Raw genomic sequence first — 12,092 nt, forward strand, 5'->3', positions numbered from 1 at the left:
TTCATTTTGAGTTAGTGCTTTTGTTTTCTTTGGATAAAATTCCACTTCTGAGCAGAAGCAGAATTGTCAGATCACATGGAAGTTCTATTTTTAATTTTTAATTTAATCTCCATACTGTTTTCCATAGTGTTTGGACTGGTTTACATTCCCAGCTAACAAATGCATAAGGTTTTCCCTTTCTCCATACCCTCCCTGACACCGGTTACTTGTTGTGTTTTTGATAAAAGCCATGCTGACAGATGTGCAGTGATATCCCTTTGTAATATTGATTTGAATTTCTCTGATTATTGATGTTGAGCATCTTTTCATGTTTATGTTGCCCATCTGTATATATTCTTTGGAAACATGTCTAGTCATATTCTCTGCCCATTTTTAAATTGGATTGTTTTTCTGCTGTTAAGTTGGGTAAGTTCTTTATATTTTTGGAGATTAATACCCGTATCAAATATATGATTTGCAAATATTTTTCTCCTACTCAACAAGTTGCTTTTTTCATTTTGTTGATGTTTCCTTTGTTATACAAAAGTTTTTTAGTTTGATATGGTCCCAGTTGTTTATTTATTTATTGTTTTTTTTTTTTTTGCCACACCATGCAGCTTGCAGTATCTTAGTTCCCTGATCAAAGACTGAACCTGGGCCCTTGGCAGTGAAAACATGGAGTCCTAACCACTGGACTGCCAGGGAATTCCCCACTTGTTTATTTTTGCTTTTATTGCCATTGTTTTTGCTGTCAAATCCAAAAACTCATCAAGACTGATGTCAAGATGCTTACTACCTATGTTTTTTTTCTAGGAGTTTTAGGGTTTCAGGTCTTATGTTCAAGTCATTAATCCATTTTGAGTTAATCCTTATACATTTTGTGATTGATTTTTTTTGGGCAGGGCCAAATAAGTGACTGCAGGGCTTCCTATGGGGGGTGATGGGTGTAGAACAGATGTGCCTCAATGAGCCAAGCAGACTGTGGGATCCAGGTGACAGGTTTTTTCTTTTTAATCTGCATAAGTAATACATTTTTGCCTTAGAAAAAGAAATTAAATTATCCATACCATGCCTGCACACATGTGAACAAACACACATAAAAATTCACTGATAGCACCATCAGCCTGAGAGGACCATTGGTAAGAATTTGGTGTAGAATCTTTCAGTTTTGTTTTTGTTTGTTTTATTCATGAGATCATTCTAAATGATCATGCTTCATTTTACCTACAAAAACATTAATATATTGTGAACATTTTTCTATGTCAATAGATAAGAGTTAGATGACATATATATATATATATATATATATATATATATATATACACATATTTTTTTTTTTCTTTTTTTTGCCACACCACATGGCCTGTGGGATCTTAGGTCGTTGACCAGTGATCAAACCCATGCCATTGGCAGAGAAAGCACAGAGGCCTAACAGTTGGACCTCCAGGGAATTCCTCTTTTTAACAGGTGTATAGTATCCTGCTGTAGTTTACTTAACCCGTTTGTTGCTTATTTCCCAGTGTTTTGCTTTCTGGGCAAACTCACTAACTCACTTTTGGAGTGTCCAAAAAGCAGATCCTCAGAGGTATTCTGCATATGTGTATTTGTGATCTGGTTTTTGTGTTAAAACCATCTAGCACACCGAAACGGGGAAGCCAACCTAGGACACCCTGACAGGGGGTCCTCAGGGGGCACCTTAAAGGATACGTCTCAACTTGGGGAGACATGAGGGGTTCTTTCTGAAAAGGTGGGTGGGGGGCAAAGAGAACAGGAGCCCAGCACTGGGAGCAGATTCCAGGTAGAGAACAAGCACTCATGTGTTCATTTACTCATGCACTCAACAAACAGTTGTTAAGGTCTCACTGTACGTCAGGCACTGGGGCAGAGATGCTAGAGGCCCACAGAAGGTACAGGTCCTGTCCCTGGCCTGGAAAAGCGGGAGAGCTGGTGTTTGGTATCTCAGAATTGTCTCCTATTTACTCTTTTATTCAGGGCCAATCGGACTGGTCAGTTTGCTTGCAGCCAAGGCAATGGGTGCAGCTCAAGTGGTGGTAACTGGTAAGTTTTTCTTAAGAAAACCACTGATAAGGTTTTCTTCTTTCTAAATCTTCTGAAGGCGGGAGCAGCTGGGCCTACGGTTTTGAGGAAGGGGCATGAAACCTGTTTCCTTCCTGGAGTACTGGGTTTTTAGAGAGGCTCCTGCTCTTTTCTTTTGATTTCCAGGGGATGACCAAGTCAGGGCTCAGGGGAAGACTCTTTTGAAGCTTCTGAGAGAGGGTGCTACTGCAGAGAAAAGAACCTGGCTCTTTATATGTGAACCTCAGATACTTATACTGCCCATTTTGTCCTAAGAAGAGACTCAGCCCTTGTTTGACCCAACTCAGAGCGGGGGTGTGTGTGTGTGAGTGTATGTATGTGATGTGAAGTTAGTTGGGTGTGTGATATGTTTATAAGAGGATGTTTATGTGTGAGGTATGTGATATGAATGAGAGACATGAATGTGTATGTGTGAGGAGAGGTTATCTGACAGCATATGTGAGTATGTGAGTGTGGAGTGGTGTGGTATAAACTGAAGCTGGGTGTATGTATGTGGAGAAGGCATCTGTGAGAGAGTGTGTATGTATGTGTGTAATGTATCTGAGAGTGTGTGGGTGAATGTGTAGAGTTGTGTGCTGTATGGGGTGTTGTGGATATTTGAAGGGAATGGGGTGCAGAAGGGTGTCACTGCATGTTTTGTGTGAGGAGGTGAGAGAGTGTATGTGTGTAGCTGTGGAGAGCTATGTGGTAGGTATGGGGGTATATGGGGATATAGAAGGGTGTGCATGTTTGAGAAGTTATCCAAAGATTGTGTGTGAGGGTGTGTGTGTTCAGAGAGTGTGTGTGTTGGGCTCAGCCACACCACTACACAGAGCTTCCTTGGCATCAGAATCTGCATCTTCATTTTTGCTCCCTAATCCACCGTCCAGTTTCTTAGTTTGAAAGAAACTTTTGTTCAACTGTAGATCTGTCAGCCTCTCGGTTGTCTAAAGCCAAGGAAGTCGGGGCTGATTTCATCCTCCAGATCTCCAACGAGAGCCCTCAGGAAATAGCCAAGAAAGTGGAAGGCCTGCTGGGCAGCAAGCCAGAAGTCACAATTGAGTGCACAGGGGTGGAGACCTCCATCCAAGCCGGCATCTACGTGAGTAGGGATAAAGTGAAAGTGTTAAGTCAGTCATGTCTGACTCTTTGCAACCCGGTGGACTGCAGCCCACCAGACTCCTCTGTCCATGGGATTTCCCAGGCAAGAATACTGGAATGGGTTGCCATTCTCTTCTCCAGGGACTCTTCCTGACCCAGGGATCGAACCCAGGTCTGCCACATTGCAGACAGCTTCTTTATCATTTGAGCCATCGGGCCCAGTAGAAATAAGGGTAGCTGAAGCTGGTGGGCAGCTTCGAGTAAGCAGCCCAGGGTGGTGAACCAGTAGAAGGCACCAGTAGAAGGCATGCTCCCCCTGCAAAACATAATTAGGTAATCCCATGTTATCTGCTTTCTAATCTCTCTTATGAAGGTAATGACACTTCCCTAACATCCTCATTGGGTCATTGTGATGTTCAAACTAGGCCACAGATACACATGGGCCTTCAGAGATGTTAAGTGACTCATACCTTTAGGGTAGGATTTTACCAAGTAGTGCTCTTGGTAAAAAAAAAAAAAGAAAAAGAAAAAAAAAAAATCAATAGGAGGAAGAGGGAACCATGCCTTAGATGAGTGTGGGAAATCCCTATCTTGTTTTATTGAGGAAAACTACAGTCTTTGAGTCATTGATACAAGGTGACGGGCACTAATTCAGTTAGTCACAAAGATGAGGTGCGTTTTTAGGGTCACAGTTGTCTTCTGCTGTCCTTTCCCAGAACTAGGAACAAATAAGCTGCCAATACCTGACCCACCCTTTAGCAACCCACCAGTAATTTATGGATGTTGGAAGGGGAGGGGCAGGGAGGAGTAGCACTGCCGAAGTATGAGGAAAAGAAAGAATACGAGCTCGGCTCTGCTCTCCACCATGGGCCATGTTCTTGGCTGTGTGCTTTATAGACATGGTCCTAATCTGCATACTAGCCCTCACAGTAAGTTCTCATTTTACACATTTTATGATGAGAGAGGCCCAGGGACTTGCCTGGAGCACACTACTCCAATGCCTGGGCTTTCCTTGCTCCATCCGGCTGCTCCAGAGGGGAAGAGATTGAGGGGCTAGGAGCCAGTTCTGGGGTAGAAGGGGCTGGGCTGGGGAGAATGGCGGCAGCTGCCACCCCTGGGCACCCCTGCCCTGTCCCCCAGACTGCTTTCTCACAACAGCACATGCCTCTGCCCTTCTGAGTCACACAGGGGCACTTTCCACCATGCAAGACGTTTGGGAAAAGCTGATCCCTCAACCTGTGTGGCACGGCCCTCAAGCCTGGCACCCAAGCAGAGCTGCCTTCCCCTCTTCCTACCAAGATGCCTGTGACCCCGGGGTGTCAGGGAAGCAACGGGAGAGGGAGGAGCAGGTGCCACTTTTGCCCTGACCTGTTCCAGCCAGAATCAACCAGCTCTCGGCTCCACTGTTGGAGATAATTAGCATCACCATGTGGGAAGGAGCTAAGAGAAACCAAAATCCAGCAGGCATTGAGCCTGTGTGTTACCAGTGGAGCCATGTTGACTCATGGCATATCTTGGGTTCCTGCCATATGCCTGGTTTTGTGCCAGACACCTTGAGGGCTTGACCAGTAAGGTGTGTGTGCTGTTTCTGAGTTGTTGACAAGACAGTGACCCCCAATTCAACAGAGAGGCAGTAAAAGATATGGCTTCATAGGGCAAAGCCCTCCTTTGAGAGTCAATCTTCTGTCGTGTTTTGTCTGGATAATATTCATAAGAAGACCGAGCGAATGTTTATGGTAGAATTGCTGTCATCTCCTTGTTGTGAAAGTCACAGCCACTAAGCAATGGCCTGAGCATTCCTTTGCCTGTGGTCAGTAAGCTACTGGTCTCCTGGCAGCTTGTGATGACCAGTTCAGTGGTGCTTCTCTCCCTTCTTACCAGGTAGAGAGGAAATGCTGAGTGGACAGCAGGTTTCCTGGGAAGTTTCTCAGTGTATTCTGTGGCTCACTCACAAATCTGAACCCCTCCCCTCCAGTGAGGACAGCAACATTTTCCCGTCGTGAGATGCCCTTTCCTTGGCTGACAGTGTTTGTATGTCACAGGTGGTCTGTAAGTGACTTCTCCTCCATTAAACCTGCAGATGAGCTACACGTTGAGCCCATTCTAGTGCCGGCCTCTGTGACTGTTACCCCGTCAGCCCTGCTATGGGAAGGCATTGTCCTGTTCTTACACATGAGGCGACCATGGCTGATAGCACCGTCTCGGGGCCCACAGCTCAAAAGTACAACTGCCAGGAGTCACCCCTATACTACAGGCTTCTCTGCAGGATGTATCCTTCCCCGCGGAGACAAGCTGTGATGTGTGCTGTCTTAAATCTCTGTGGTTAGCACTTAGAATGGCCCCCACTAAGTGCTTTCTACTGTTAGCTATAGTAAAAACTTAGCATGAGCAAATTGTCCATTTTTCTGTCTCTCACTACACTGAGCACAATGATCCCCCCCACATCTCTGGAGCAGGCTCAGCACTCATGTAAAGTTATGTGGAAGTTGTCAGCGGAAATTTTGCTCTCCTGCCCACTCCAAAGAGGAAATTGATGACTCCATTATGACTTATACCATTGAGGTGAATGTCCCTGGAACAAAGATTTCTAATTGCCAGCCTTCACATATAAGGCAGTTTTAATTTTTTAAAAGCATTTTAATTAATTATTTATTGGCCACACCGCTTTTGGGATTTTTTAGTTCCCCCACCAGGGATCGAACCTGTGCCCCGTACAGTGGTAGCTAGGAGTCTTAACCATTGGACCATCAGGGAAGCTCCTAAGGCAGTTGTTGAACCACAGAATTCCTATAGCCCTCCCCATTGGTATAGTGCTTGGTAGTTGGTGGCCCCTTAGAAATTTGACCCTCTGTCTTGTGGGTAAGTACTCTGGAAGAGAAAGTGGCTGACACTGACATCTGGTACTAAGTAAAGCTTTGAAAGATGCTCAGAGGCTGCTGAAGGGTCAGCCTTGATTGCAGGGGAGATCCTCATTGCTCTCTGGAGAACTTTTGCTGTTTCCTGGGGTGCTGTGGGCAGCAGGAGATGCTCCCACTGTGCCTCCACTGGTAAAGTGCATTCAGGACCTTTAAAGGAGACCGTGTTCACTCTGCTGCTCTGCTGAGTTTGGTTAACGTGCTAAAGAGTTCAGCTGTATAAAAAGAATCAAGCTTTCTGAAATTTCTGGATATTTACCTATTTTTATGGCAACAGTGGGCTTTCCACATGGTGCTAGTGGTAAAGAACCCACCCGCCAGTGCAGGAGACATAAGAGACACAGGTTTGATTCCTGAACTGGAAAGATCCCCTGGAGGAGGGCATGGCAACCCACCCCAGCACCCTTGCCTAGAGAATCCCGTGGGCTGAGGTGCCTGACAGGCTATATAGTCCATGGGGTCACAAAGAGTCAGACATGACTGAAGCGACTTACCATGCATGCATCCTCATGGCAACAGGGCTACTGTGAGTGGAGTCTGTATTCTCTCATTTTCTTAGCTTTCTGTCCTTACCTCTTCTTCAGGCCACTCATTCTGGTGGGACCCTGGTGTTGGTGGGGCTGGGATCTGAGATGACCAGCGTGCCCCTCGTGCACGCAGCCACCAGGGAGGTGGACATCAAGGGCGTGTTTCGATACTGCAATACGTGAGTATGTTGTGGGTGAACCAGGGTGGCGAGCGGCCACCAAGTCCAAGGGAGGCCCTCCATGGCCTCTGGGACCAAGAGGCTCTGCCTATTTATTCATGAGAGGCACACCCTGGCCGCATTGAGAGCCATGCGATATGATAAGGCCCCAAAGAGAGAGCATTCACTCCTGGTTAAAGACTGGAGAGCAGAGCTGACAGGTATGTAGGGAGAGAGTGAGGGAGGGAGATTATGAGGCATGCTCTTCTTGAATGTCTGCCCCTCATCGCCCAGGCGCTCTCTTTTCCGGTTCTAAGTGGCCAGATCTCCATCTTCCCTCTTTAAAGAGAAGGAGAGAAACGAGGGCAACCACAAGAACTCCAGTTTCTTGGTTCTCACTCCCAGTCCCCAGGTCCCACCCTGGGAAGTGACGGGGTCTAAATAAATGCCAACATGTGTTTTGTGGCTCGATCCTCTCCCTGCTGGGTAACTCTGTCCAGGACCATCTTCCCCACCAGTGGCCCTTTCTCCCATTTTAGAATTTGTATCTGTCCTGTCAACAGAGTGCTGTTTTTTCCAGTAAACTCTGCCAAATGAGCTGCTACATGGTGTGATTAGATCATCCTGGGCTGCCGCCCTGAGGCTATCTGCCTTTTCACCGTGGCTTACATATGCCTTAGACCTTCATGCCAGAGAAATTCTAGGCTTCATGGCAGACATTGCATTTGGGAACAGACTCTGTACTCCTGAATTACAAGTCATAAGATCATTTCCACCCATTCTTGGCCTGTAGAACCAACCTTGCAGAACCACAAATCTACAAATAAATGTGGTCAAAAAAAAAAAAAAACCAAAAAACTAGTAAGTGTGGCCAAGCTGATCTTGTGCTTGGTAGTTTTGGGGCCCTCCCTCTTTCCTCCTGAAGGTTGAGTGTAATGCTTGTGATCTTTTCCAGATGGCCGATGGCGATTTCAATGCTTGCATCCAAGTCTGTGAATGTAAAGCCTTTGGTCACCCATCGGTTTCCTCTGGAGAAAGCTCTGGAGGCCTTTGAAACATCCAAAAAGGGTTTGGGGTTGAAAGTCATGATTAAGTGTGACCCCAACGACCAGAATCCATGATGTGAATTGAGCTCTGTCGTTGTCCCCACTCTCAGCATGTTGGGGTTCAATGGTTGACTGGGAGTGGTGGAAGTTTCTTTTGAGTAGTTAGAATAATTAAAATAATTCATTGTAAACAGAGAGCCTTACGCTGGGGAGTTGTGCCTTAAAAACACAAGTAAGGAGAATCTGGGGGAACTTGTAGTCAGGATGACCTGTTCATGCTGATCAAAGTTCAAGTAGAGCAGAGCTTGGCAGGCGGGTGCTGGGAACTCCCCTTCTTCCTGGAGTGTCTGGAAGTTCAATAAGGAAAGAAATCTGCCCATTGAATTCCTGCTTCTAGTGTGACTGTGGCCAGATGGGAGATGGTAGCTCAGCTAAGAAGAGACCATTTACAACTTTATCAAGACTTAAGTGGCCCAGAAGCTGATTTTCATAAAAATCTGCAGCTCGGGGTTGAGGGTGAAAGGTTGTGAACAATTTTACTTCAGAGCACAGTGCCTCTCCCTTGACACTAGGGCTGTTTGGTTTTATGACAAAAGGAGAATAAGGGACTCACTTTCCTGGATCTAGGACACATAAAAATCAAACAAATAAAATCACAGTCTCATGTGAAATCAAACCAGCTTGTATTCCTGAAATGTAGAAACAGACAAGGAACTTTGCAGCACTGCTCTTCAGATCCTGAGAATTCTGTGTGACTTATTTTGCAAGGTGAAGAATCACCTTCCCAGCGTGCCCCGCCTGCACCCTTTTGCACATTTGGAGGCAGCCACTGCAGGCTCCTTTGTTACTAGGCAACCAGGAGGTGCCTACTTAAGGGTCCTCATGGGAGACCTTAAATCGTGTTCAGACTAGCCCGGGAGAGTTTGGGCAGTACACCTGTCTTACCCCACAGGATTAGCATGCCCTTCTAGGCTCAAAGTTCACTAATGATTATTAGACAATTGGTTTAGTTCCAGTCTTTATGAGCAGGAAACTTTTTCCCTCCTCAAAGCCAATTAAGGGTCTTGGTACCTTTCTGTCTGAGCGATAGCTCCAACCTTGTCTGTTTTAATTATGGGATTTTCCTGGATAAGATTGGGATCTAAATCACACCATGCCATTTGTGACTTTGAGGTTACTGGTCACGAATGAAGATACAATAGCTGGGACATGATTTGGGCTACAGTCCTACCCCTCAGATCAGCTAGGGTTGGCGGGTGAGTTTGAAGAGGTTCTGGTTTTCTTGTGAACAGGGAAGGCTGTATCCAGTGCCTGGAGTTCCTCAAATTGATTTGGGTAATAAATTCTGCTTGTAGTACGTGACTGCTGCCCCCATTTGTGGCCCTGTTTGGGGAGAAATTGACTTTGGCTACCCATTTCACAAAAGGAAGTATCTGGGGTTTTTGAAAGTGACTCATTTTCTGCATCAAGTACAATTTTCATTGACTGTTGAAAACTTAATGATCTCTAATCCTCACAGCAAGCCAAACATAATTATTTTACAACTAAGGAAATAGAGAATCAAGTAATTTGCTTGAGATCTCACACTACTTTTTGTTTCTCGCGTTATCTTTGGAGTTATCTTGCGTTTACACATAGCACAGGCACACACTCAGGAGCCACACCACTTCCTTCCCCAAGTCCTGTTTAGGTAGGGCCAAACTTGCTGGCTCCCTTCTCTTAAAATTCTTTCCAGCTCAGTGATGCCCAACGTTCTTGAACATGGGCTGAGAAAGACTCTTCCCTTTCTAGATGGAAGTCTTCCAATAGAAATACCCCTAAAGGAGGTGGACTCACTATGTTAAATTCACAAGTAGCCACTCTTCTTCTGACTGTGATTTGGTGGAGGGAGGAAGCCACTGAACCTGAAAAGGACTTAGGAGTTGTAGTGGGGACTCCTGGAAAGGCAGGACCACCAAGGACAAAAACATGTGGCTCAGTTCACAATGGTGATGGGGCTAGATCTTCTGTGTTAAGGCCTTAGAGCTGCTACTCCCTGGTCTGTTAAATGGGCTTCCTGATACCTCCATGCGGGCAGTTTCAAGGAGTGAATGGGCTGACTGAAAACAGTTCAGGAAACACTTTCCATTTCCAAATCCCCCCAGAGCTCTACCTACTGTGATGTTTCACAGCTTCCCTAGGAGGGGCAGAGAGCGTGGTTGGTGGGAGAGGAAGTGGTATGGGATGAGGGGCCAGCGAGTCCTCCAGGTGGCAAGAGGACCCAAGTCAGTGAACTGAGCTGGTGCTGGGGCCCCTTCTTCTCTGCATCCTTATTAAGATGTTCCCTCCACTGTTTGGAAGGGGTTGCAGGAAGCCCAGAAATTCAGTTCTCCTGCCACTTTCCCTAAATATTCCATAAATATTGATTCAGTGAATCAGTTCCGGAAACAAGAATATGAATTCCCCATGAGCTCCCCAAACTTGGGTGGCCTTGCCAGCCTCTGTGTGCTCTGTCACTGGTGTGTGGCACCGGGTAATACTGAGGACCCCACCCAGCCGGCACTCCCAACTTGGGTGGAGACCTGAGAAGAAGGACCCTGCCAGCAGGTTAAAGGGTACAAGGGGGAGGCTGCCCCCTGGACCTCAAAGGAGACGGGGACACAGCTCCAACCACTTCCTCTTGCCATCCACATTTTGCTACGGTGGATGCTGTCATAAGTCACTTCTGGATCTCCCGTCCCTGGGTGTCAGGCCATCCCAGTCACTTCTGTGTAGCACAGTCCTGCCTCTTCCTTCCTGCTTCCTATCTTGCTTCCATTGGGAGAGCAAAGGAGTCTCATGGGAACTTGGTTGGACCAGAGGTTAAGAGTTGGGGGGAGAGACAGAATTTACTGGATATTTGCCTTTCCCCAGAACTGTCCTCTGCACATGATATCAGTCTGGGCTTGGAGTACAGAAGCCAATATACAAGCCCCACATGCCTGGGTAGCAGGCAGGTCTCCAACTTCACTGTCGCATCCACACACCGAGGTCACTGAGGTCCTTGAGGGCTCAGGGAGGGCGGCGGTGAGGCGGCCTGGCTGGGAACTCATCACCCGAGGGGAGCATCTGTCAGGCAGCAGCAGAGGTTCTCCGGTGCAGCCGTTGCCATTCTGAAGCAGCACAGCCGCACTCCCACGGCCTTCCTGTCTCCCTCCTGACTGTCCTCTCTGCTTAAAGCCTCTCGGAGTCAGACCCTGAGTTCCTTCCTTGCATACCTAGAAGTGGTACAGGATTCATGCAAGATGTTTCTGCCAAAAGATCTTTCAGTGGATCTTATCATCAGCGGGAGCTTCTTGAAGGTGATGTGTTGGAGAGAAGCCTCTGTCCTCTAGGGTCTTGCACCCATCAGGCCTACAAGAGGCAGCTTGTTGTGAAGGATTTGGTGCAGGAGTCCTGGGTTGTATCTAATCCCAGGCCTGCAGCTAACTCTGTGCGACTTCCCAAGTCACTTTCCCAATTCAGGCATTGGTTTCCTCCATTGTTAATGGAAGGGTTGCACTGGATGATCTTAAGGTCTCTTTGAGTGCTTATATTTTACAAGGTTCCCATCATCCAGAGGCCCTGTGGAGTAAGGACCCCTTTAGGGGTGTCCCTTAGGCTCTAGATGTGAGTGCTCTTCTTGGGTTTCAGTTCCAGTCTTGTCTGTATGTTAATGGGTGGCTGGAGGGAGGAGAGAGGAGCTGTCTGTAGGAACACCCAAGTTCTTGGCATCACCTTTTTCTACTCCTTAGCCTCAGGCTCTCAGGTGTGATCCTGAGGTGGAGGTTGCAAGCCCAGAGCTGGGCCTGGGGAGGTGTGGCCCCATCGTTGACTTCCCTGTGTGTGGGCAGAGGCACAGCCTGGCTGTGGTTCTCCGTGTAGGACCTCCAGGAGGGGCAGCCTGACGTGGGACTTGGTTGCCTTGCTTAATGGGGAGAGCCTCAGCAATTGTAGCTATCCTCCCCTTTGTGGGTCATCTGCTGGGGGATGGGTGACTTGACTATCCTCCCCTCCTGCTTGTCTTGTTGTGAGTCCTTTATTCATTTTTTGGCTGTGCTGGGTCTTTATTGCTGGCCTGTGGACCTTCTTCAGTTGTGGTGCAAGGACTTCTCATTATAGGGTGCAGGCTTCTCTAGTTGATGATTGAGAGCCCTAGAGTACCTGGGCTTTCCAGCTGTGGTGCACAGGCCTAGCTGCCCTGTGGCACATGGAATCTTAGTTCCCTGACCATGGACCACACCTATGTCCCTTGAATTGGAAGGCAGACCCCCAACCACTGGACCACCAGGG

General features: G+C 47.2%; 1 protein-coding gene across 1 annotated transcript in view; it reads left to right on the forward strand.

Moving 5' to 3' along the window:
* The window catches only part of SORD (sorbitol dehydrogenase), a 36,001-nt gene extending 26,837 nt beyond the window's left edge, over positions 1-9,164 (forward strand). The window contains exons 6-9 of the mRNA XM_006076303.4: positions 1,972-2,037; positions 2,982-3,157; positions 6,656-6,777; positions 7,712-9,164. Of these exons, the coding sequence (XP_006076365.1) occupies positions 1,972-2,037; positions 2,982-3,157; positions 6,656-6,777; positions 7,712-7,877 (530 nt within the window). The 3' untranslated portion in view covers positions 7,878-9,164. The remainder of the gene's footprint in view (positions 1-1,971; positions 2,038-2,981; positions 3,158-6,655; positions 6,778-7,711) is intronic.
* Positions 9,165-12,092: the final 2,928 nt, after the last annotated feature.

The sequence above is a fragment of the Bubalus bubalis genome, chromosome 11 (genome assembly GCF_019923935.1).
Source record: "Bubalus bubalis isolate 160015118507 breed Murrah chromosome 11, NDDB_SH_1, whole genome shotgun sequence".
NCBI lineage: Eukaryota > Metazoa > Chordata > Mammalia > Artiodactyla > Bovidae > Bubalus > Bubalus bubalis.